Here is a 27,379-nt window from a genome sequence, read left to right on the forward strand (position 1 = left end):
TTGTCATCGTCTTCGGCGCGGCGGACCAGTGGCACGAGGGTCGCTCCCCGACGACGACGGGAGCTCCTGATGTGGCGTGAGCCCACGTGCAAGCCCGGGGCCGAATTCTCTAAAACGACGGGGCAGCGCCATGCAGACGCACGTGTTTTGGGGTTGGGGCCGTCGCTTTGAGGAAGCTGTGCACTCAGTGTGAGCCTCAGAAAAGCACCGTGGCAAGGGCGCGAAGCGACAAGTGAAACGATGGGGGGCAGTGGGTGTCGCTTCGCGCCCTTGCCACAGTGCTTTTCTGCGGCTCACACTGAGTGCACAGCTTCCTCAAAGCGACGGCCCCAACCCCAAAACACGTGCGTCTGCATGGCGCTGCCCCGTCGTTTCAAAGCGACACCCCGTCGTTTTAGAGAATTCGGCCCCGGGACGCCGCCGGGCGGTCGCCGCGAGGCACGCGCTCAAGTGCGCTCGGTTTTTTTTTTTTTTTGGTCAAACCAGTGCCTGAAGGTAGTGCCCAGCGCCGGTCACTACCGGAAGGTCGCCGCTAGGCACGCGCTCGGAGTCAAGCCATTGTCCGCATCGGGGTCAAGGGTCAGTGGCAGTTTAGCCTTCAGCCCAGCGTCCCAGCTAATTGTGGGACTAGCGCCAAATCCTCCCCTGACGAGCCAGGGGAGAAGTTGAACCCCAAGAGGGTTCAACTTAAACTGAGGACGACTCAGCGAGCGATGGAACGGAAGATGATAGGTGTAACGTTAAGGGACAAGAAGAGAGCGGAGTGGGTCAGGGAACAAACGCGTGTTAAGGACATATTAGTAGAAATTAAGAAGAAAGGCAGCAAGACTGGCAAATTTCACAGTTTACTTAAACCTTAAAAGAAACTGTTAAATTAAATTTAAAAAAAAATTAAAAGACACTTGAAAGTCCTTCAGCGTGGAAACTGCAAGCAAATCAAACAAATATATTGACTGAAAAAACATTTGTTTATTTCTGTTTCTACGTTAATTCTTTCAGATGCTATTACTGGTGCTGCCGGAGCAGCCAATGCTATGCTGCAGTCCTGACGGCCTTGTGAGGTTCTACAGCAAAATCGCCCTCATTGAGATAACGTGCACTTCCAAGTACAAGGACACTGCCTTTATAGATTATGCAGAACAGCAGACAAAGTCGCCATACCTAATTTTCGTAAATGACGAGATTATGAGAGATGGTCTTCTCTGGAATGTCATTCCCTAAATGGAGTAGTTTTACTTCAAGTACTTCCTTTTGAAACACCTGTAGTCCTAATAAACAGTGTGACTGGCCAATGAGCTATGTCTGCCTCAGACACGCCAATTTTTCTTTGACCATCGAGATAAAATTGTGACATTAATATATGTATCCGTAACAGCTTCGCAGTTGCTGCCCTTTTGATGCAATGGAAGACCGGTTTCACGCATGTGCCGTGTATCCAGAGATCTTAAAAGCTTTCCAGTTGACCGAGCGGTCTAAGGGAAATGCATTAGTTTTCAACAGAATGACATTGGTTTCACCGAGCTCCTTCACTGGAGGACTCTGGTCCCACTAAGAAAGCTTTCGCTATAAGAACCATGCCCCCATTAGCATCAACTATTCTCCAAAATTTTTCAGATTCGCTTCGAGTTCAGTCATCCACATCGTCTGATGTAGCTTCCTACTGCTGATTTTGTCAAAGTTTATTAGGGTGCTGCTGCCTTCAACTCCCTCGCAGTTCTCTGGGCTTTCTTCAATTATCGCGTGGTCATCATTAAGGGTCATCGCCCGCCACAGGCAAACCGTGTGGCACCAGTGCATGTGCTTTGAGGACTAAAACACCGAGACTGACTGTTCTGGCAGTCAGGCTTAACCTGCGTTGTCCTGCGACGTTACCTTCAACTGATGAAGAAGAAAAAAAGCTCCGATGCGCTTCATACCATTGAAGTCGTAATATGCAGCCGCACTGCGACCGCCCCCGCCACCTGAGCTGTGCTTCACGCCGTAGCTCGCTGCGCGCTGACGTTTTTAAAAGTGAAGCTTTGTTTGCCTCACTGATGGCGACTGTCCCCAAAAGCATACTGCAGAAAAGCTAACTTTCTCTGACAATGATGGCGATCATGAGTGAAGTGAAAGATGGCTGAAATGCTACAAGACCAGTAAGACTACTGACGTGACACACAATGCAGCAACTAGATCAGTTTGTGCGATGATGAAAGTCCAGCTTTATTTTTTCACCATTTCACTTTGCGGCCGAATGTGGCGGGGACGACGGGCCTTGCTCAGCAGTATCCAGTTGCTTCAGAAGACGGAACAAAGCAGCTGCTTCCCTGATCCGGCTGAACTCTATGCAGAAGGCCTGGACTTCGATGAACAGATCCTGGAAACGGGAGGCTCTCGATTGCAAACAGCACCCCGAATGGTGCAAAGCACAGGCACACATGCGGTTCTAAGAGCTGGATTGAAAACTGGAACTGCAGGGGGTTCGTGCACACCAGGCAAAGCTTTCTGGGTATAGAACCACTTCAATGCCATGAAGACCAAATACAACTTTGTTCAATTTGAAAGAACTCCTCAAAAGAGGTTTTTTTAACCAAGAACAACGCAACAGGTACCAAAATAGGTAAGTAACCAAGAGGCAAACTTGTATTTTGCCTTTTACCGTTGAGTTGGAAGTTAGAGGGTGACATGCTAAGGAATGGAGTGGGCCTTAAAAGCTAACAAACAGTAATGATGGTAAAAATTTGAATGCATGCAATTTCTCATTCCGACTGGAGATATAAATTGTTTTTGCCTACGACAAGTAATTAAAGCTATTCGAATTTCCAGATTTAATTTTGCAGCCCAATATGGCATAGGTGAACTGTGCACAAGTCAAAGACTGCAATAAGACCACAAAAGTGCATCATTTTTCCCCTAAACCAGCCCTGCATGCATCAAGTGCTAGGAAATTGGTTACATCTTTTAAAGGGGTTCCGAAGAAAGTTTTGAACGTGGCAAAAGGAATAGCACGTCATTAGGCTGTGCGGTTCACTGCATGCATGCCAAAAAGAACTTTTTTTGCGCACGGCAGAAAGCTAAAAAGTTTGCTGCTGAGATTGTAACCCCTTCCTTTGCTTTCTAAATCCGCACATTTTGAAGTGCTACTGAGCAGCATTTCCATGCACTTTTGGCAAGAAGCATAGTCTGCTCAGTGTTACCAGGTTCTATTGACTGACGCGCCCCGATTTAACAGCATTGCATGCAGCCCGCATATGCCACATTCGTCTAGGTTTATCTTTGTTAAGAAAAAAAAAAAAAAAAAAAGAGGAAAACTCATTGCCAAGGCCAGAAAAGGCGTGTATTCTGCTAGACTACAGCTGTTTGCAATGTGCTGTCCTGTGGTCTCCTGTCCATGCTGAGAAGGCAGTCCAAAACCATCCTGTTGAACTGTGCAAACCGACGCATTTAGCGACCACAAGTCCTCCAGCGCTCTTCAACTGAGATTTTCGATGCGTACACAAAAACATAGCAGAGCAGTCATTGGCTGCGAAGCCAGAGAAAAAAAATTTGCTAACACGTACCACCGCACAGCAAGCTGCGGCAAGTGCGGCTACACGACATTAGGCTCTGGCGTTCAGACGAATTGCATGTACGTTTGGGGATGACACTTTGCTACACATGCTTACAGAAGAAATCCGGAGATAATGCAATCTCTCGCACCTGCCAGAAAAACGTCTGAGCCAAACAGAGCCTTAGCTGGTAGTGCCCGCAGCATAACTCCACCCTGGCAGACCACCTGACCTCCATCGGTGGATATGGGGACCCCACCACCGCTCCCTCCTTGCGTTTGTTCGCGAAACGGGAGTTAACCTATACTTGTAGCATAGTATTTATGCCAACAGGCATACTATCGCAAAAAAAAAAAAAAAAAAAAAAGTGGTGGGCAGGATTGCAGAAGCGCACGCATCGAGGCACCCTAGTTGGGCAAGGAACAGTCACTAAGCTTTTTTGATTTAGTGTTCGAGCAGCCAGCTGACAAACAGACGTTAGCGCAAAAGGACAAGATACAGGGAAGAATTAGATAGGCCAAAAGTTCTCCCTTTGCACTGGTCATCCGATGAATATGTACGGGCAATAACGCATTGCAATGGAGGCAGGTTAGCAGTTTAGTTTGCACACATTGTCTGGCAACAATGCATCCCTCTGTGCGTGCGTGCATGTGTGTTAGCACAGACACATTTACGCTGGTATGATTTCTTCCATGTTCCCTCTCTGCCGCTTCCCTTAGCAGATAAATTATGCACAATCCCCAACCCACATTACCACCAGGCAAAATGGGCCGGTATTAGCTATTTAGTGTGCCTTTGGAATGCCTTTTACAAACAGCATCACCCTGGGGGTGCTGGAAAATTATGCCGTCAGTAGGCATTTTTCCCCACTGAAACTGACAGGAGCGTTAAAAGAGAGCCATCTCAGACTGCGTTGGAGCAGCTTGGCATAATTTTTGAAATTTTCAAGCTTTTTAGAGCAGCCTGGCCAGGAAAACAAATTTGTATCAAAACTGCGCAACACGCGCAGCTGTCTCACCCCAGCAAATACATAAGGTGCACTTCTGAGTGAACGTTCAACTGCCAGTTGAATTGAAACTTGCCGTGTAGCACAGGCATTAGGCATTTTGTGCGGGAGCATTAAATGAATCACTGTGCGAGAAAGCCGACGTTTAGCATACGCTTCTGCGACAGAAAAACTGTTCCTTGAAGGGGAGTAGTACAGCTTGCACTTGACGTCAAAGCAAAGGCTTCTCCCGTGCCCTACTCTCAGCTTTGCCAGCGCTCTTCCGATATAAGAGTGGCAGATAAGTTCATGGCCTTCTACCGCACACGCATTCAAGAACATGCCAGCTATAGTGACGTCAGTGTAAGCTACAATATTTGCCATAGAATTGAAACACTAGGATTGCGCTGGTAGGCAATGCAGAACCCCATGCAAAGCGGCGGAGAGTTGCAGCTCTGTGGCTGTGAGTGCAGTGTTTGGCAACCAATCAAGCACGTGCGCCGTTGACCCAGCACAGCGTCACAACGGCCACAATTACACGCAGCGCGACACTCGAAGCAGGAGCACTCAGCGGCGCTCAACTAAATACTGATCTTAAAGTGTAGAGGTGCGCTGCCTGACACGAAAACATGCGACGACGAACAGAAGAAACACAGGAAAAGACAAGGTGAGGCACAAACTAACAGCTGTTTGTTATCATGAGAAGGGGGGTGGTTACATATAAAAAACCTAAAAAACACACACTTGAAAAAAAAAAAAAAAATTACCCCACTTTCCCGCGAGGGGAACCCTGTGGAGATGCGACGTTTGCGTTCAGCATCACGTTCACGCCGCTTCGCAGCCTTGTCTTCAGTGGTGCTATTCCTGTTATCACAGTGATCGGTGCATGTTACTGTTGCGCGGGCGATAGCAGAATTGTTAGGCTCCATTCAACGCATCGATGGAAATCGGAATGCCGGTGCTGGAACGACCGCGGCTATGACGCAACGTGGCGCCGCTATGACGCAACATAATCCAACACAATCCACTTTAATCCAATCCAAGCCAACCCAACCCAATCGAATCCAATCCAATGCCCCTCGCGAGAGAGTGTTCGCTATCGGAGAGGAGAGGGGGTGAGCGGCGGAGAGCGCAGCTCGCGCGGCGAGGAGAATGGGGGAGGGGTGTGGACGGACAACAACAACGCCGTATGGAGGGACAAGGCGAGTGAATGAGATGCAGTCGTATCAAATATACAACTTATTGACAAACATAAGACGTGACATGGTACCTCTTTCTTGTGTATGAAATCTATTTCATGCATCGAAAGCCGGACTGACGGGGCGCTAATGCAATGGGCGCAATCTCCCTCTGCTTTTGACAACATTGCGAATGCTTCTAAGATTTCACGAATAATCTTGTCTTTGGAACAGAACAAGACAGTGGTTAGTTTGCACCTAATCCCGTCTGTTCATGTGTTTTTCCTGTTTGTCACACTTTTTCACAACTCGTAAGATGTGCTCACATGTCCTTGGATTACCTGTACATTAATGATCTTGTTCCTGATGAGAGACTGGAGAAACACGCACACCAAGCGCACCAGCCGGTTTTGCATGTAGCGGTCCTTGATGGTCTCGCACGTCGAGATGCAGTTGGAGATGTACAGGTGCACAAACTCCGTCGGCAGCTCTACGGCCTGCGGGTAACAACCGTAACAGGTACACAAAAAAATTTGTCAGGGCAAATCAACGAGATTTCCTGCAACACTTATGCCTTAGCATTAATTTTTCCCCGTTCAACCCCCCTTGTGCATCTCCGTTTTTGCACACAGAATAACGAGACAAACACTGATCGAAGGCTGAGAATGATTCCTTGCGTAGAGGCATTACCAAATGGTGTTGCTTTTCTGTTCCGTTTCAGCTGCATGTCTTCATCACACAGCCTTGGCAGTCAACTCAACTCTTTGCCCAGAATCCATTGTACCCCCGAAGAAGGCATGGCCATCAGTTGTTATCTTTAACTTTAACCTTTAACACAACGAACACAAATGCATCCACTAAAGGGATGCATGGCCGTCTGCAGACTTGCGCAGGTGTGAAGTGCCCCCGCCAACGGCCCATGCGCCACATACGGTCACACACAAACCGGCCAACAATTTTTCATTAACACGGCCGTTCTAATTCTATCCTGTGGAAAAGTACTTTACACCATCGTACCATAACTGGACACATTTTTGGATGCGGCCGTGTGCGCCTGCCTCGTTCAAGCCGAGTTTCGAACAGGCCTCTAGAGATGGCCAACTGATAGGGATGCGATAAAACTACATTAATGCTCACGTCGTTTAGATTTAATAAGATTGATTATACTCTCTCTATTTAGCTTCATTAGTTTAGTTTTAGCTTAATTTTACCTTGTAAATTAATTACATTGAGGATTTGTAACCGTATTCACTTGATTATAATGCGCACCTTTTTCCCCAAAAGGGCATGGGTGTTATGATCAAGTAACAGCCGTAACAGCGCTGGTGGTTGCTTATCATGCATTATAAACTTAGCAAGGCTACCACAATCGCAGTAGTGCAACATAAGTGTCAAAGATTGCGAGACCCGCCACAATGCCAAAATGAGAGAAAAAAAAAAAAAAAAAAAAAAACACCATCTACCCGAGGGGAACCCTGAGGTGATGCGAAGCATCGCAGAGTTCCAATCCAATCCAAGCCAAGCCAAGCCAATCGAATCCAATCCAATGCCCCTTGCGAGAGAGTGTTAGCTATCGGAGAGGAGAGGGGGTGAGCGGCGGAGAGCGCAGCTGGCGCGGCGAGGAGAATGGGGGAGGGGTGGACGCCGACAACGCCGACAACAACGCCGGATGGATGCAGGGACAAGGCGAGTGAATGAGATGCATCGCATCTAAAAAACTATAATAAGAACACGCACGCGCGCATGCACAAAAATGATGTGCTTGCATGCTTGTATCCTCCCAGTGAGTGGTGGGCACCGGTATGTTACCTGCAAGGCGCAAAGGTCATGTGCAGCTGGCCTGAAAGGCTCCGCGCCACCTTGCCAGTGCTTCTTGCGCCAGTAAAAGTTAAAAATACATGCTAGCAGATAGCAAACACCCCTTATCAGATAGAAAGCCCGTTTTTTCTATACTCAGCCACGAGAAAGGAGACAGCGCAGCGCAAACCCACCTACAAAAAACCCTGTAGTGCAAGCCCATTTTACAGAGGGATTGCTGATCCATCACAGCCTTTCGCTGAACATGTTTTTTAAAGATATTTTTTTGAGTTTTTGTGACGAATGCCGATCCCCATAGGTGGTTTACCACAGAGTACGTTTCGGCTAGAGGGTTATGAGAACAACCTAGTCAAGTAATAAATGAAGTCCTTGCATCCATAAATGGAGCTTGTCCTGTGCAGGGAACTTTTGCGGTTTTTCTTTTTTTCTGGTTACCAAAATCACGTGAGCGTCAGAATCGAGGGTGCAGGGGTGAGACAGCTGGATCAAGTTTGGGAGCAGTTTTTGGAGCAGCGAAATCTCGATTTTGGAGCAGAAGGACCTTGGTTTGGAGCAGTTAACAGCATTTATTATGTCACCTTAGATGCCCAAAAAATCAAATTTTTGGCAACTCGGGGGGGGGGGGGAAGAGCACTTTTTAATCGGTTTTGAATGCATATAACACTGAAACAGCCTCTTAATAAAGTTTTTCTGCCAGAATATCATGAGGTACCAAATGCACTACCTTTTTACAAACCATTTTTAAATTCTTAAGCTCTATGTATAGATAGCATGTAGTCCCATTGAAAATATCGAATTGAAAAACTAAGCAATCGTAAGGCATTTTTATTAGCATGGGAATGCCAAAATTATTATTTTTGTAATCCCAGACTCGGCTTTAAGCACAAGTGTAGAGCCACGGCAAAAGTTGCGCAAAGCGAGGTGACAGTCGTCGCACCCCACCAGCTTTCCCATTTCAAACACTAAGGTGCACGTTCACTACAATCGATCGTAATTTGAGTAACGTTGATACTGTAAGGCCAATGGTAGGCGAAGGCAGATCAGCACGCGCAAACCGCTTTATTTGCAGGCCGAGCTCGCAGGCAGCAAGATGGCGACCACCCCAGGTTACCGATGATGATAGTTTGAGAAGGTGGAAGAAGCGGTGATGATGAGTATATACAGAGATGAAGAAGCCATGGCCTCAACCGGGCATCCGTGATGATAGCATTTCACGGGGACATTGCATTCAGCGGTCCGAACTTCCACAAACGAGGCTACCACTGGTCTCACAATATGTTTAGCCATCTCCCTTTTGGCATTAAATTTCACTTCAGATAGATGAACCGTTATTACTAGCGTGCAATAATAGCCCGTCCCGCTATCGGACACTGCTTGAACATTTTGCGGCGATGTAGCCTGCGCCGCCCCTTTTGAAGTGTCGAGGGTCCCATTTCCGCCGCTCGCAAGCTCACTGTCAAAGGCAGCAATAACTCAGTGTTTTATAACAATGCAATGAGTCCGAAATTTCACTTCAAGCGCGCACCGCGCCTCACACGAAACGCGGCGAATTCGCGGGCACCGCGTTATTTTTTTATGAACCCCACCTTTCGAGTGGCGCAACTTCCCGTAACAGATCAAACAACTAAATGTAAACCTAGCCACCCCCATAACCAAAAGCACGGTAGAAATCTGCGAAGAGCGGTCTGCCTGAACTAGAGTGAACTAGCCTGAACTACGAGCAACTGCTTCGCCCACTGGCCGTGTTTTCCGATCTTCACCATACCAAGATGGCGGCGCCCTGTATACGTACGTAATGTTGTTCCGGAGATACGGCGCTCAGAGAATCGCCGTTTTGTCATTAACTTGAACAAGTTTTGTCGCCTCAGTAAACATTAGTATTTTTATACACGACTTTGCAATGATTTTCGATGGGAAACCTTTAACTCTTTCGGTACCGCGCCTATCAAAATCGATCAATTTGATCGATACTTTTGGGAGTGCCTTTTCAAAGCGTTCCAGGCGTTTCTCAGACAAGTAAAGCTGTTCGGAGTTAGATCAGAAAATGGCCTTTCAAAATCAGTTTTGTTTTCATTTTTGCAACGGAAACGTGATTTTTGACACGCTTTTGAATCACCTGGGTGTGGGAAAGGGGCGTGATCATAGTGCGTCACGGCTACCAATGAAGAATGCGTGCAACTCGTAATTACTCTGCACAGAAGCTTGTTTTTTGCTATCAGGGCGTGAATGGGGAATTAGCAAACGATTTTCAATCGTCAGGTTCGCGCTGTGGCAGTAATAATCCCAGAAATCGGCTGAAAATGTCAAGCAGTGCCTGGTTGCAAAGCTACTTTATGATTTAAGGCAGTTTTATTGCCTTTGCGTACATTGTTCTAAGTACTGTGGTAGTTCTACTTACCCCAGGACCATTCGCAAACAGTTTACAACAGTTTCAGTTTTGTTTCTGCATCGCCAAATTCATATTTAGCGCTACTACGCAGTTACCCAACTTCGAGGCTACCTGCCATGGTGCCTGAAGCGTCCGCGACTGATCCTCGAACAAAGCACGGCGCTCCTGATTTCCCCCCACCCTAACCCGATTTCTGCGATAAGAACTTCAGATGCAAGTCAAAAGGTCACAGCCAGTCGCCAGATATCTGTTCCGCCGAGGACAGCGCTTCAAACCGGCCTTACACTGCCAGCTGTTCGCCTTCCAGTTTCGTTTCCATGCGAGGGTATATCCGGGTGTCTAATGTTGCTGCTTAGTTGAACTGTCTATTCGGACGGAGTCTCTGATAAGTTTTTGTACTATTTCATTTGAAAAATGTTAGGTGGCGCTGCAATAGAGGAGGCTCGTTGTGCTGAACTTTTTCAGCGCGCAACTGCTACTCGGCCAATGATCGCAGGGCACGATTCTAGCTCATCGTACCTGATTTTTGCGAGCAAGGCTACAATTGCGAGTAAGAAGATGATAATAAAGCTCAGCTTTATGTTTTGAGAGATAACTGACCGTGAACGACAACAAACATCAGCCACGGCGTTCCGTTTTCAACTTCATGCATGTTTTTTTCTGCATCGCGTGCTTGTCCCAAATATTGTGCTCGCTGTAAATGCAAAGTCAGCCATTGACAAGATGTTTCTACGTTATGTGGGGGCAAATAGGTGCCTCTGATAATGATAAACCGCCAGATTTATTCCAGGAAACCACCCGAAATTGCACATTTTGAATTGGAGGTTGGGCTTCACCGCATGACACGAGCACCGTGCATGCTAACACTTTTTTTTTAATATCTGACAAACTGTTTCGCGCAAGTTGACATTTTTTCTAGGGCGTGTTCTTGAAATGTTTTCCTATAAAATGTATATTCTAATTTTTTTCTACTACCGGTAGTTTAATATACACAACTCCTTTTTTATCATTTTTTTTGACAACTTGACAAAAATTTTGGTTTTGATATTTTTTTTACAACTATGATATTAAAAACCTTTACAAAACTTGTATTATTGGAAATGCCGTTAAATAATCTGCATTTTGTGCTCCTGCAATTAGTGCCTAACCAATTTTTTAGCAGGAAAAAAATGTTTTCTTGGACCCCTAAAATTAGTCAATTTTCCGGCGGTAGCGAAAGTTAAATACGTACAGAATAACATGTGCAACCCGACATTGTGACTTCCGGAAAAACTATTTCGGGGACCATTTTATGCGGGTTTTTTATTAAATGATCAATCAATTTTTACAAACCGCATCACCTTGAGGTAATGGAAAATTATGCAATCAGTAAGCATTTTCCCCCACTGAAACTGATGGGAGCGTTAAAATCGTTGGCTCTCAGACTGTTTTGGAGCAGTTTGGCGCAATTTTACCAATTTTCAAGCTTTTGGAGCAGCCTGGCGCAGGAAAACAAATTTGTATCAAAACTGCGCAATATGCACAGCTGTCTCACCCCTGAGGGTGCATTAGATTCAAGTAAATACAGTATACTAAATTTCACTGCAATACAACAAAAAATGTAAGAAAAAAACACATTACAGGCATTTATGAAAAGTTTATCACCACCGACGACAGTCCCGGTACAGAATCCTCAGATTTGTACATTTCATGGCAGCTTCAAACGCTTCAAAGTGTCCCTTTTGAGGGAAGCCCTGATTGGCTGAAAGTATATTTTTAACTTCTTTTTTTCTTTTAATACACTGAAGCTACCCGTGGAATATAAGGCGCACCATAGTGGTGGGCTCCGGATCAATTTTGACTACCTGGAGATATTTAACCTGCGCCAAACTGTCAACACAATGGCGTTTTCACTTTTCACCTTGATCTGAAAGGAGGCCCCCCCCTGCCAGGATTGAACCCACATATGGGACTCAGATTTGATTTGATCGATTGTAGGGTTTAACGCGCCGACGCAACGCAGGCGATGAGGCGCGCCGTAGTGGAGGGCTCCGGATTAATTTTGACCACCTGGGGATCTTTGACGTGCACCGAAATCTCGCACACACGGGCGTTTTTGCTTTTCGCCTCCATCAGAAAAGCGGCCGCCGCGGCCGGGAATCGAACTCGCGTCCTCGTGCTCAGCAGCGCATATTGGACTCGGACGCACAATGCCTTAGCCACTGAGCCACGGTGGCAGGCGACTGGCTGAAAACTTACGACCAGCATGTGCACCAGTACAATCAAGGTTGGTTTATATGCATGTCATTGGTCAGAGGCCTCGTAACTATGTTACGATTGAAATGAACGCGAAGAAGACATTTTTGAAAGACACACAACTGAGAATCCCGTCACTAGACCACATTTCAGGATATAAATACACGAGTCAAAGAAATAGTTTAATAGATTTCAACTTACAGTCGTCAACCGGTTCACAACTTCCATAGAGTGCAACGACATTTCCATGTTCACCAGGACAGAGAAATATCTGAAAGGTAAGAAGGATATCCTTAATTTTGAAAGTGGCTGAAATCACTGACGTCGGGAGGGGAGGTGCGAAAGGAAAACTTGCCCCCCTCAAACAACACCAGCACTTGCCCCATCCTCTGAGCCCTCCTCCTCTAACCCCGCCATTCAGCGTGTTTGCCCCCTTCGAGAGAAAATCCTGGCGACGCCCATGACGCAAACGTCACGGCATTCCATTCACTGACACACCTGTGCACCTCACTTTGTTGACTGCTCTATCGCGGATTCTTGTGTATTCCCTGAGCTCTTAGAAGAGCACAGCTTCGCTACAATAAACTTTCGTTCTTTAAAAAAACCTGTGTCTCCCTTGCCTACATGATAATATCAAAGCAGCTGCATTTGACCTGGGATGGGAACTCCAGCTGCCGGCTTGGCAGGATCCTCCGAGAAGGTATGCGCCTCTCCATGTGCTAGACGTTAATTGTAGGGGTGTGCGAATATTCGAAACTTCGAATATTCGATTCGAATTTTTTGGTATTCGATTCGATTCGAACGACACTTTTATTGTTCGAAATATTCGAACCACCCAAAACTAAAAAAAAAAAAAAAAATTCAGAGCGTGTCTTCTGTATCGGTGTTTATTTACAGTGGACGCTCGATGATACGATTCTGGGGGTGCGAATTACGGGATGATACGAATTTCCGAAAAGTCCCGGCGAAATTGCATTGTTTGCAATGGGAAAAATTTCGGCTGTTACGAACGGACCTGCGCGGCCCGGCGGAAGATACGAACGAGCCGGCGAGGCACCCGACTGCCGAACGAGCAAGTGACGGCTCTCGCTCCCCTGTTTGTCACTCTTTCTCCAGAAACGGCCGGGCTGTTGTTTTCTGCTCGCGAAAACGCTCTGCGTACGCCCAACGCGCTGACACCGCCGCGAAACCACGCCCACGCTGCGCGCGGTGCGGCCGGCGGCGTCAACATGGCGTAGGCTCCAGCCGCGAAGTGGCGCGGGGGCTCGAGCGACCGCTTCTAACCGCTCTTTAAAATGCGGCTCAAGGGAGACACGAAGTTGCTTGTGCGGTAAAGGAGCTGATAATGCATGCGAAAACGGTACTATAAAACATCATCCGCGCCGCTAGTGAATGCGCCCATAAAATATTTACCGGGGTGCTAAGCCTAACCATCTCCGGCGGAGCCAAGCCGGCTGTCTCGATCTCATCGCAAGTAGTCAGGCTCCTCCATCCTGCCGCGCGCGTCGTGCGTCATTTTCTGACCGAGGTAGGCGCTTCCGCGGGCGCGAAATCGTCGAGCGCGGGAGCGAAATCGCAGAGCCGAGGCGAGCGAATCGCGTGCAAAAACGCACCATGCGGTTCACGCTTGGCTGTTTCGGCGTGTAGCGAGCTTGGGCACAGCGAGTGAGGAGACGAGCGCGAAGCTTACGTGCTCCAGAAAGGACTGCTTTGCGACACGGGGGTTAAAAAAAGCAGAAAAAGTCACGAATTTCTTCACGCGAAAGTAGGAAAAGAAATAAACGAAAACTTTATTCAGCGCTAAATGTTTTGGTCTGTGCTGGTTCATACGAATTTCGGATGATACGAATATTTTTCGCAGTCCCGCGAGTATAGTATCATCAAGATTTTACTGTATCTGCGCGCGGCAATGTGCACGGGCTCGGGCATGCCAGCTACTAGTGTCTCAAGTGAGCGGCTGTTTTCGGTATCTGGTAAAGTGGTGACGAGCAGGAGGTTGTCACTGCTCCCCGAGCATGTCGAGCAGTTAACCTTTCTCCATGTTAACATTTAAGTGAGTGCAGACCTTAACCTGTTGAGTGCAATGTAATTCCTAATTTTACTTTGTGTGATTTGTTGTGCAATAAAGTTGCAGTTTTTGTGTCTCTAGATGGTGAAAACATTAATTTTACAAAAAACAATAAGTATTCATATTCGAAAAATATTCGATTCGATTCGAACTTTGTTTTTATTATTCGAATTCGCTTCGAAATTCAAAAATTGATATTCGCACACCCCTAGTTAATTGTGATTTCTAGCATCCGCAGGGTCTGCCCAAGCGCACTGAAGGTGTGCTACACCGGCTGTGACTTACAGGAGCCATAAAGGGAAAATGCAAGTTGGTTTTATTCGAAAGATTTCGTGGTTTATAGTGCCCCCAGCGCTTGTCCGGATACAAACGGTGCTTTATTCACTGAGAAATTAAACAATTTAGGTTAAAATTTTGATTTTCCCGCTCAATCGTGCGTTTTCGTGGTCCCAAATGACATCACAGGAACCGACCGCTCTGCAGCATAGAGTCCCTTCATTCACGCATCCGCCGTACAGGGTAGAGACACATATACGCTGGCGCCGCCATTTTCGGTTGCTCGCTCGCCGCCGAAGCAAGTCATTGTGTCAAAACCGCGCTAAAATTATCGCCGCAACGCGGTTTACTGAAGAAGTTTGAATCATATTGTCTGTTTCGCGTTGCTAGGTCTCGTGGGAAACGAAAAGAATAACGCGTTAACGCGTTGAGCCCGTTGGCCCAATTGCGGCGGCACGGGACCGTTCAAAGGTTGTCTCCACCCTGTACAGCGGTGTTGGTTTGTTCCCGCGTTTCTTTACGTTCCGTAACCTAGATGGCGCCACCATACCATGGCAAGCGTTTGGTTTGTTTTTGCCCGCATTTAAACCTGGCTTGTTTTTGTTCTAGGAGAAAATATTCGTTCCCTGAAACAGTGTTCGCTCGACAAATGGGGTCACGTAAGACACCGTTGCTTGCGTCAATCAGCCAGTGTCGTCTGAGACAACCCCAAGCCCCGTAGTGCTGTGCAGCTAAACCAAGCATGCTGTGCGCAGTACGAACAGCAGAACGCATCAATACTTCTATGTTTACATGTGCTTTCATAACTTCCACTGTTTGTCCCATCATTCTTATTGCTTTGTAAAGAATGTGCCCTAAATTTAAGCGCAAATCGCTCATTCGTCTAGTTTGTAAGCTTTACCTAATTTGCGTCTGCTTCTGCCAGCCTCCGCCAATCGCAGAGCTTAGCTCATGTGACATCATAGGTTCTGTTGCGGGAAATGAGCTGGTGGGTCGCATGACCATTCCCGTTTTTCCTAATTATGTAGCTTATTTGAGCGAAGTTTACATTAAAAGTAGTGTCAGTATGATTCTAACGAGACAATCTTTTGAATGAACCAAACGTGTGTTTTCTCTTCATGGCTCCTTTAACGTTTAAGCTGGGCTAGGTAGAGTCGCGATTGTGTGCAGTGTGCTCTACTACCGACAACATTAGGCACATTTTAAGGCACTGCCCGCGATATGCTGGTCAACGGGCAACAGCATCGAAGGCACTGAGGTGCTCTAGATCTCTCACACTTCCTTGGAGCCTGGCAAAGTAGTGACGAGGCAGTGCTGGGAACGAAAACTCTGCTTACTTCTCTTGCGGAAACAGGGGTACAAGAGGTCCTATGAACCCTCTGAACATATACATTTTATATATGGGTACATCACCCCTCCCACATGTTCCCCCTTTTTTTACTGCAAAGCAGTATATGGCTAACCCCCCGAGCTTTCATTCCGGTGAAGCAGATTTACTCGGCGCCACTACAGCGCTCCTTTTCACCACTGCCAACACCACTTTCCCAACTGTTATTAGATGTGAAGCATCTCATGCTCAGGGCTGTGTCCCTCCCTCCCTTGTTGTCCGCCGTCCACACTCTACTGCGCATGCGCGTCTCTTCAGCCCCGTCAGCGTTTGGGCTGACGTCAGCGCAGTCCACTATAAAAAGAAATAGTTAGGCGGCGCCCGGTTTCGATCCCACGGCTCTCTGGCCGCAACGGGAGGTACGTGGCGCTCTTCCCACTGCGCTACAAACCGATACGGGAGCATGTGCTACGAACGCGCCTTATGTCCTTCACTCATTCAAACTACGTCAAGAAGCTAATGATACAACGAAGGCACGCGAAGCTGAACGCCAACGGAAACGACGAACTGAAAACTACTGGGAACTTCAGTCGACCCCATGGCTGCTTCACATACTACTCAGGGTTCCCCTACGAGAAGATGGTGTAATTTTTTCCCTAGCCATCACCGATGCCTCTTTAAGAAGCTGCGCAATCGGCTGATAATGGTGATAGTGCCCTTATCAGGAGTTACCAGAGCAGCTTGGCCTCTTTGAATGTCGGCATGCACCCATAATTCTTTTTCAGCATGAAAGGCTTTCCGCACGATATTCTCGCCCGTTTACTTCACACCTAAGCATGCGCCCATTATCATTATCTGTCTGGTAGACATGCTTTGAGCAAAATGCTCAAAGCATGCCTACCAGACAGATGAGTGTCTGGTGGGAGGATTTTGTCCTGACATGTCACGATCACTCTTTTCTCTTTGCATCTTTCTATTTCTCACTCCGCAGAATTAGTTGGAAGCAACTCAGTTTCACTGTTGTAACTGTGAAGGACCCCCCCCCCCCCCCCCCCCCCCTCGCGTATTCTCGCCATGTATTTTGTATTCCCACATGTGTTTTGCCCTTGTCTGTTGTTGCTACTCTGCCTGTACCTTTGACATTTGAAGCAATGCCGCAGGTGTGGAATGTATGCCCTTATCTTACAGTGGAGAAACCCTGCTTTGAATGATTCGGGGAGTGTACTACGATCAAAAGTCAAGACGACGTTTGGTTGTGATCTCATTTCCATCGCGCCTCACTGTGATGCGTCTAACAGCAGTCACTCCGTGCTCAACGCAAGCCTTCAAGAACGTCTGCCTCAGTTTCATTTACGAGTTCAGTTTCCAAGAGGACGCCTTGGCAGCTGTTGAGGGTTTGGTGAGGTGTTGCAGCGATTTGAAAGTCACCTATGCTTGTTTGTTTTAGAAGGTTAGCAAGCAGATTGTTCTTTGGTTTTGGCCTAGATAAGCATATCACCAGATGCAAGTTTCTTTGCATCACAGTTTTTTCCAACCACACCTTCAATGAGCTTGGCTATTAGGAACGCAGATTTCGAAGTTGCAGAGGTTGCTTTCTCGACAGTCTGCATGACTAGGAAGTGAGGAAAGTTGTCAGGTTGGTGAAAACTGGGCTGGGTAGGGGATTAAAGATAGCTTCGGTGCGGGCCCTTTTCGGGGCCCAATCATTTGAAAGAAAAGGTTTAGATAATTCCATGCGCCATAGTCTAAAGTTAAGGACAGGGGCACTTCCTTTGCTCAGTTTACTCTGATGCCGAGAGAGGTCCTAGAGCCCTCTGCCTGGTGAGCAGACAGAGCTTGACCGTCTGCCGGATTGATCCGCCGGAGCTTGACCATGGCCACCGTTTGGCCACCGTTTGTGGTTTCTACCCTTAACTCACTACCCCGGTTGGTTACAGTGTGAGTGTGGGTCTCGGGGTCCGTGGTGTCGCCAATACTGTCACCATGAAAACTCAAGGTGCCCCGTGTGGGGAGTACTGAGGGTCTTGCTGGTTACAGTATCTAATAAGTTGGCAGCCCGGACACCTTTTTTTTGTTTTCAAAGAATTGCAGATGGGGAAACATCATCGACCTTGGGAATTTTTTACAAGTTCCCCAACTTGCCCTAATGCTCTTTCTGACGAGCTCTGCTTCGTCACGTGCTGCTGGTACTTGTCACGTTAACAGCCGGAAGCATGTGTCAAATCAGCCCAACAGAAGAATGGCTTAGTCAGATTGCCAATTCCCAGAAAATTCCCGGCTTGAATTTCATGCAGTGGCAAAATTATTCCTTTACAGAAAAAGATGTAGGTTCTGTGCAGCTTCCCACTTTGTGACCGCCTGCATTTTTGTACTGTATAATGTCCTTATACGTACAAGATAAAACTCTGTTATCGCCATTTACAATCCTGAGTTTTCAAAACGAGAACAACTTGCTTTCTGCGCTCTGCTATAGATAATTTTTGGCTATGTGTGTACAAGGTGTTTTCTACTAAGTTGTATTGCGCATATCTGTATTTATTCCCACCAACAACGTTCCCACTTGCAATATCAAATGACCTTTTTTTGTACGCTCTCTTCTTTTTCTCTTTACAGACATATAACGTGTTATTTGTGGTTCCCTTTTTTTTTTTTGTTCATTCGAAGTTTGATGTTATCTTACAATTCTGTCGCGACACTCACCCTTTGTTACCCCCCTTACACAATGCCCTGCCATGAGGGCCTGTAAGAAATAAATAAATAAAGCAATCTCCACCAGTACCTCAGCCATAGCATACTGCACTACAATGGTACCTCGCAAAGTGCAACTGAAGCCATGGTCTGAAGTACCAAAGAAACACTTTCCCCCGTTGACTTGTATGCACAGCGAGTGAAATCTCAAGCCCAGAACGGCTACACTTACTCTGTGATCTGGCTTGACTGCATCAGCTTGAGCAGGACCTCGATGGCAACCAGGGGGTTGTTTTCCACCAGCTCTGGCAGCTGCAAAGGTACGTCAGTTAGCATTTCTTTTTTATCCAAAGTGAACTACTGCTCCAGCACCACACACGCTGCACTAAGGTAGGTAGGCTGCATCGTGCGTTGAGGCGGAGTTAAAAGAGCACCGTCTCCGCAAAAACCTTTGAGCATGTTGTGAAGGGCATAGAGTTTCATACAAATAACTAGAGGGGAAACTGGCACTAGTGTTAACACGAATATGGCAGCGGCGCTTACGCTTCAATGGGAATGATGGGTAGTTGTGGAACCGGATTGCGTAGGATCAAAACGAGCTTATGACTGCGCAAATTGTGTTTTTTGACAAAAAACTCTTATTGCCCAGTTTTCCGTTTATAAATTACATGGCAAACAAGAAAGTTAGTGACGAAAAACTGTTTTTTTATGAAATAAAGCGGCGCGTTTAAATAAAAAGCAGACGCGGAGTCGAGAAGGTTTGTGGAGCAGGTTTGCCATTTGCAGCCAACTACAGCAGGATGCGGACTTCTTTAAAAACTACTTGTAAAAGTTTCGACGCTGGTGGTTTGTAATAGTAAGAGAAATTTTGTGCTCATAAGAAAAAAGAAACTGATTACCTTTGGAGAAGTTATATAGTGACATACATCAAGCTGCGTTCCTATCAGCCGCCGGTGCTGCTGTTCTACGCCGTAGGAGCCGGCGTTCGCACAAAAGGTGTGGCTGTTCCGAGCGATTCGCAACCGTCGTCAGCTTTGACAATACATTGCCCTGCCGAATGAGCAGCGCCGCAACTCCTAATTAGCAGACAACTTCGCCGCACAGAGCGCCGTCATTTGTGTTTGCATGCTCTCTGTGCGGCAATGCATTGATAACCCACCCAATTCGCAACTCTGGTTATAAAACATTCCACTCAGGGCGGCGTCAGTGCACGCGAGGCATGCAGTTCAAGGAGAAACGTATTTTTGATCACTCCTCCCAACACCCCGCCTAGGCAAATGCGTTCATGTAAATCCAAAACAAAAACGAAACTGCCTGCAATCCATAGTAAGTTCCGCGAGCCATCGATCGCCAATCCGAATCCACAACTACCCATCACGCCCATTGAGGCGTACGATCGCAGCGCCAGTTTCCCCTCTAGTTATATTGTAAGAAACTCTATGGTGAAGGGATCACAGCATCCACAGCGCTACAGAAAACATCCTGTGCACGGTGGCCAGATTAGACTATCGTCTACTTGCTAGTTCTACTTCCTATAAACAGCGGTGGAACAGGCTACATGAGTTTGGGAGCCTGGGAGCAACCAAAAATGTCTTTTGTAGCAGGCTTAGAGCAGCCAAAAAGGCTCATTGGAGCAGGTTTGGAACAGCCAGAAATGCCATTTGGAGCAGATGTAACATCATTTCACAGCATTATGGTGGCTCACTAACCTCCATACAGGTCACTGCGTTAGCTCCGTACCATTTACGTTTCATCCACCTACTACCGTATATCAGCCGTTCTGCTGTGCACTAGAACCTACTCCGAAACAGTAACACATCTTTCACACTAGGTATATCTGGAGGCTTACAACCTGCGGAGTTATCTAGCGTCAGCCCCATCGATTGCACTGCGTTATCACCATTCAAAGGTCAAATCTCTTTGACAGAATCGAAAGGGATAAGATAAGAGGCCTTGCTTAGTCCCAATGGCAGTGTTTAAGCAGTCTCACGGCGGCATTGTGCGGAACAAAGTGTTTGCTTGCATGTTTTCTATCAAACAGCGGTTGTAGTGCGAGCAAAGTTGTACATAGCTTGGTCTTCGCAGGTCACGGAGTTGCGAGTGTCAACGAATGTACGCCGTAGACTACTTAACTAGAGCGTGTTAGAAGGCACGGGTAATGTTGGCTGAATCCTAGCAGGTGTGCAGCTACCGAAAGTTGCGGGCAACAAAGCTAGGATCGTCAAAAATGGGAACTAAACTGATGCTCACCTCTAATAAGCTACAACCTTTATGCGAATACAGTAGCCGACTGCTTTTCCGGACTCCGAAAATTCGGACTTGCTGGATATTCCGGACTTTCACGAAGACTAAAGGAGTAATGTAAATGAACAACGGATGTTTTGGACAAAATAAAGCCAAAAGCTCGATTTTTTTTAATAACATTTTCTGCGACAGAGCCAGGGTGTGACTCCAGGGCGATGCCATTTTTAATCCTAACTTCGGATTGTATGGTTACTCCCACTGGGATGACCAACTTTGATCTTTCGTGACATTTCAGGCATTTGCTGCAGGGGACCAAAACACTGCTGTGTGCGAAGCTAATGGACGACAAGATCGTGCGCAAAGTGACCGCACTGCCGCAAAGCGACTCTGGCGCTGGCGAAGACTTTCCGACCGCTCGCAACCGTCAACGCAAGACATTGTCAACGCTTTGGCATTGTCCAATGTTTACAAAGAAAATGTGATGCCTGCAGAAATGCAAGTAGACGTTCTCACACGAAAAAGGAATTTAAAGCCAGGAACTATTTGCGACTTCTTCAGACCTGTTTATAAAATGAAATAAAGTTCGTTTTTGAGACTCGCGGATTTTTCAGACTGCTCTGTTATTCGGACTATTTTTCATCCCCCTCCAGGTCTGAAAAATCGGTTGGCTACTGTTTGCAATGAGACACGAAAACAATTTACTTCTGGTAATTTTCAATTGATTGTGGAGCAGTGGTCGATGCTGGCAAACGAAACCACAGAATGCAACATACCGTATTTACTCGCGCAATGAACCCTCCCCCCACTTGTCTTCTTGAGAAGTTACTTTTTTGTCACTTTGAATAAAAAATGCAGTGGGAATATCTTTTTATCTCAGCGTGGTTGCTGATCCCTTAGGCCAGCACAGTAACTTGATATCACGCTACAGTACGTGCATAAATGCTAAAAACGCATTATAACAAAAAGAAATCTCAACAGTAGCAAGAGAGGTGAGCGCAAATGCCGTGGCTCACAATTTAAAAATTGCGCGCTTGCGGAGCGCCACCCGCTGAACGCAAAACAAAACTTGCGCTGTAAAAACGTTCCTGCGTGCGAACAAAGCACAAAACGTACTCCGCACTTCTTCCCTGCTCTGTTGCTATGGCTGGTTCTGGTGGCGTGCGCACAACGCACTAAACGTACTCTGCACTCCTCTGGTCTTGAGGTCAGAGGTTCCGCGACTTCGCCATTACGCTCGTGGTTTTGTTGTTCAGCTGTGTTCCGACCTTTTCTTGAGCTCCTACTGCACGCCGTACGATGGGCCAGTACATAAGCTACAAAGCCGGATTTAAACTGAAGGCGGTGGAACATGCGTTGATGCACATGGAAACTGCGTGGCTGGGTGGCACTTCGTGTACGCTACGGGTGAAAATGAGGTTTTTGGGCGGGGAACAGGAATCGCCGTGTGTTTCGTGGGTCCAAAGAAGGGAAGTTTCCCAGTGTCGGAAAAGAAGTTTTGGAGTGCCTTGATGGTACGCAAGACGGTGCGCTGTCGGCCGACAACAAATGTGAGGCGGCAAGCGACTTTAGTAAGGAGGACAGCTCCGTGGCGAGTAGAGACCCACTACCATGTTGCGAATAAAAAATAAATTTGATTCCATAATTACTTACATACATGTTTTTACGAAAATGGGAAGGCTCTAACAGTGCTCCTCTTAGCAACTTTACAGTATGAAATTTCAACCTTTAAAACTGTTGCAATTTTTTTCCCGCATAATGAACCCTCCCCCCAAATTCATGCCAAATTTTCTGGAAAAAAAGTGGGTTCATTACGCGAGTAAATACGGTAAACGCAAAGAGAAGGTGGAGAAGGCACATAGTGCCTGCCGTCTTACGGCTAAGCCAAAGCCAAATTGCATAGCCGCTCATAGCATTGATTGAACCAAAACCATAACTGCCGTGATGAAACCGAAAGTGCGATGTTTCAGCCAATTTCAGGCATGGGGCATCATGATCCCGTGCATAATGCATCTCGCTGCTCCATTCAGGCGCTGAGGCGCAGGACGGCTTTGATAAACAAGTTTGGCGCAACCGGGGCGGTTCGGCACAGGATGGTGCAGGTAAACACGTTTGGCGCTCAATGGCACATTTGGCACGGCTGTTTCTAGTTCATTACGTTGAGTTTGACAGCTTACCTTTGAAACTGATACCCGCTGTGCTACATATACTGAGCAGACCTGTGTTAAGGGGGGACATGGTCTTAAAGCAGCTTCTTTAATTTTCAATTAAACTTTGTGAAACTAGTCAGCCCTGCTGCTTTTTTCCCACTGAATTTGAATATGCCATTGTTTTTTTCAGCCAGTAAATCAGCTCCCAAGATAATTAGAGATAATTAGCCATTTTTGGTCAGACAATAGACAAAACAGTGTTGGTCATAAAACTAATCTTTTCATTTTTCAATACTGTGAACCCCTGGTGAATGCAATAATCAAAGCAGTTTTTTGATGCATCGCTTGGGGACTAATTTTACAGCTCATTAAACTTTGGTGTTCGAAATGGGCACTCAAAATGATTCCTCGCCACTTGCTTTGTGGTCTTTTTCTTTCACAATTTCTTTGTGGTCTCAAAAAAAAAAAGAAGTCTTGAAACACTAATCAAGCCTCACATCAACAAGTCTGCATGCCTCATTAAAGTAGCATGTTTTACGATTTCACTTTTTATTGCTGTTTTTCCAGGATAGTAGGAAGTGCATTTCGGACAGAATTATTGATTATCAGCTGCTCGCTACGACTAATGTGCCAGAGAAAGAACCTGTTCCACCACAAGCAAACAAACACAGCTGGTTATTAAAAGTGCATGGCGTAATTTCATGGGAAGCATTTGGGGTGCGTATTAAGCTTCCCCTTGACCTGACTGCATGTGCATCAAGTATTCATGAGGGTCACATAGATCAGCTGACCAAGCCCTCGCACGTAGTCTTCAGTGATGGACCAGTGCAGTCACAACGATCTTATCAACTGCATCTATAAGGATTTAAGGTTAGCATGTGCAACTATAAATGTAATGGCAGTTTAATTTCCATGCATCAAGTTGGCTGTGTCCTTGACACACAAAACGTTAGCCATGGCACTTTTTCTTTCAACCACCAAGCCACAGAACCTATCCAAAATTGCCGTTCTGGGGCGTGTTTGCACTGTTTGCGTTGCCCTATCTGACATGCTCAATCGTTGCTCCGTTGGTGTGTCGCTCTGCTGATGCTTGAGGAAGCACGGAGCTTCCTCAAACCCAACAACGGCGGATTTGGTCGTCGCTGGTGGCTGCAAAGGACAATGCAACCAGAGCCATTGCACAGCCTCGCTCTGCCTTTTGAAAGCTGTCACGCTCCACCAGACGCCCCAACAGAGCGACGATTAAGCGTATCAGATAGGGTGGAAGGCAGTGCAAATGCGCCCCCAGAACGCCGCTCTTTGGTTCATGACAACGCTACTATGCATGGCAGCAATGCAAATCTGCCACCGCTCCCGTGCTCTGTTTACTTCTGCGTGGACCAGCTAACCTCTTCAGTATTCATTAAAGTTTTCTCTCTCTCTCTCTCTCTCTGTACATTTCGAACTTACTGGATGGCACCAAGAGTGAACTTTCAGAGTGTGAAAGCAGCAAGAAAAGCACCTATGTATCGGAAGATAATAGCTCATGATTGTTGGAATTGTTGCAAGTACCAATAAGCGCTCACACAGTTACCTTTGCACCCTTTGAAGGTGGAAATTGAAATAAATTTCCCAGCCGGTCCTTTCGCTTTATATTATTTCTTAGGTCCCCTTGCCTTACAGCCGAATAAGCAGGGTGCTTCTGTTGTGGAGGGGCGGGCCCCAGGCTGGCGCCAAGACGTACCCGGGCGGGCGACAGGCCAATGTGGTAGACCAGCTTGGGGTCGGCGGCGAGCTCGTCGAGCAGCTGCTGCTGCTGCGCCTGCGTCAGGGTGCTCTTGAAGGCGCGCGACATGAGCCGCTTGGCCTCGGGGCCAGCCGGGTCACTCTGGCAGAGCGTGGGGTCCCACGCCAGCTTGCGCTCCAGGGGCTCCATGGGGACCATCCATGTCAGCTGCCGAGGGAACGGAGCAGGGTTATCTAACACGGTGCTCCTCAAACATTGCTCTACAGCGAAAACGGCAGCCTATAGTTGGTCGAACTGTTGGCATCTGTGTGCGAGACAAAGCTTCCACCGCATAACCGCACTTTCTTGGAATTTTACCGACATTACGCCTAACGTTACACTCTGATGTCTAATGATGTGAACAGGTACCTGCAGCTTGACATACAATGAGTTTCATGTTGCTTGTCTTGTCGTTGGGATGAATTTTAAGGGCTACCTACCGCAAAACCTAACAAAGCGCAAAGGGTAAAGAAAGGGGAAAGGTACTGTACATATTGGCCAACGTTTTGAAATTTGCTCTTCCATGCGAGTCCCAAAACACACCGATGTGACCAACAGCAAAACAGACATTGATGACGTCACACAAGAGTGCTTGGCACGGGCCAGAAAAGATCGATGAAACTCCAGTGGTTATTGCTAGCAACTTCATTAATGACACTGCGAAACCCGATAAACGGGATTGGCTTCCTGGGGTCTCCAACTTTGGAAGCCTGGTAAGATGACTCCAACAGCACAACCGAATGGTGCTGATGGTGTTTGGTGCTTGCTAAGGATGTCAAAGTTGTCACACAACCCATTCCAGTGTAGCTCAGCGACCACAATGGGATTGTCATACAGCAATTTTCAGCAGCCTTGCACGACATCCCCTTTCGCAGGGCTTGAAAGGCAACAATTTTCAACTAGTGCAAGTTTACACTAATTACAAATACAAGGAGAGCTCGTTTTACTGCTGTTTTTTTGTGGAACCATTTCCCCCACTAATGTGACTGTGCTCTTAAATGAGCACAGTCGCATTAGTGGGAGAAATTAATGGCAAATTGTGGGGGAAATTAGTGGGGGAAACAGCACTGGAAAGTTAACCTATTTTTGTTACCAACTAGTTTCTCATTCTTGCTAAACCGTTACACATCACTGAGAGAAAATAACACCCTTGCATCATTTACATGTGATTATTAATAAGCATTGTGAACCTACTTTTGGAATTAACATTCTCGCATCGTACTTCATTTCAGGCAGTGGTTTCGAGTGTGAGAGGTACTAGGCTGTTTCCGTACTTTCAAATTATAACCTGTTTCAGCGGGCGACCTCTTATAGCCCCATTTCAGTATTTTGGCTTTAGAAGAACCACCTTCATTCTTTGTATGCATCCTTTTCTTCCAAATTGATCCGGTTTCAGAAAGAACGACATTGGCTCATCAAAAAGGTCCACACAAGTACAGCAGGAAGCCCGAGTCCCTGAGGTGTTTAGAAAAGGCCCTTTCCCATCCCAGAGGTGAACATTCTTTTGGTTTGATTTGATTGCAGGGTTTAACGCGCCGACGCAACGCAGGCGAAGAGGTGTGCCGTAGTGGAGGGCTCCGGCTTAATTTTGGCCACCTTTGGATCTTTAACGTGTGCAGAAATATCGTACACACGGGTGTTTTTGCTTTTCGCCTTCATCAGAAAAGCGACCGCCGCGGTTGGGAATCGAACCCGCGACCTCGTGCTCAGCAGCGCAACGCCTTAGCCACTGAGCCACCGTGGTGGTGAGCATTCTTTTCCCAAGCGATCAGCAACGCCAGTTTGCCCCCGACTCACCTCGTCGCTTGGATCGTGAAGTGGCGGAACGAGGCGAAGGAATTCGGGCTGGAACACCCCTTCCACGGGAGGCTTGTCACCAACCAGCAGCTGTTGCAGCGCTTTGCTTAGATTGGGGACGTCGAGGCCAGTCCTGCGGAAGGAAGACGACCATTGCGGGGTTGAAGTCATCAGAAGCAGTCGTTAGACTAAGCTGGCAGTACGCGTAGCTTCAGAACCTTTTGAAATGCTTAATGCCAATTAGAACTGTCAATGTGGAAATTTGGGGGCAAACGACTTCAAATTTGCTGAAACAGCTCTGTTTAACCAGAGCCTTCAAGTTTGTTTCTGTCCCCCTCACTGCTGTTGTCAGCTTGGTAAGAAAGGTAGCACCATAATTTTTGTGGCACCACACAGGAAAAGGAAGTACAGTCAAACCCGGATATATCGAACTCGCAAAAAACGGTCATTAGTTCGATATATCGTATAATTCGATATATAATGTTTAAAGAATTTGACAATGCACAGAACGTACCTCATCACTAACTGTTGTTTACTTGCAAGATACATGCTCCGCGGGCACACTAGCGCGAGAAATAGTCTCCGATCTTCTTTTGCTTCATCATTTTCGAAGCATTGTTGAGCACACACTTTTCAACATTGTCAAGTGACTCGAAACAGCTGAGCCCACAGCCTTCTATTGCCGCGCAGTGGCGGCGAAGAACGCTCAGCGCGTGAAGAGCATCGGAACATGGGGGCGGGGCGGAACTCGTCGAGTCCTCACAGTTGAACACAGATGAACAAGGCGTACCGATGCGTCGTCAACCGCGAAAACACGAAAAGGGAAGCATGCGTAGAAGCGAGGGGAGAGAGAGCCCGCCACGCGAGACTGGCGAGACAGCGGGAGAGTGTGGTCCAACCACTATTTCCAGGGGGTGGCTGTCAGAGCGAGCGAG

The 27,379-nt window shown here is 47.0% G+C and overlaps 1 protein-coding gene across 2 annotated transcripts in view; it reads right to left on the reverse strand.

The window, feature by feature from the left end:
• Positions 1-2,173: 2,173 nt before the first annotated feature.
• The window catches only part of LOC144162691 (CCR4-NOT transcription complex subunit 11-like), a 39,988-nt gene continuing 14,782 nt past the window's right edge, over positions 2,174-27,379 (reverse strand). Inside the window, exons 8-13 of one of the 2 annotated variants that reach the window (XM_077693327.1) lie at positions 26,445-26,577; positions 24,606-24,815; positions 18,724-18,803; positions 12,334-12,403; positions 6,017-6,187; positions 2,174-2,356 (exon numbers count right to left, since the gene is read on the reverse strand). In XM_077693327.1, the coding sequence (XP_077549453.1) occupies positions 2,219-2,356; positions 6,017-6,187; positions 12,334-12,403; positions 18,724-18,803; positions 24,606-24,815; positions 26,445-26,577 (802 nt within the window). In that variant the 3' untranslated portion in view covers positions 2,174-2,218. The remainder of the gene's footprint in view (positions 2,357-6,016; positions 6,188-12,333; positions 12,404-18,723; positions 18,804-24,605; positions 24,816-26,444; positions 26,578-27,379) is intronic. The other variant, XM_077693328.1, reaches the window with a different exon arrangement.

This window comes from Haemaphysalis longicornis, unplaced genomic scaffold (genome assembly GCF_048455015.1).
Source record: "Haemaphysalis longicornis isolate Haplotype H1 unplaced genomic scaffold, Haemaphysalis longicornis Haplotype H1 scaffold_12, whole genome shotgun sequence".
In the NCBI taxonomy this organism is placed as follows: Eukaryota; Metazoa; Arthropoda; class Arachnida; order Ixodida; family Ixodidae; genus Haemaphysalis; species Haemaphysalis longicornis.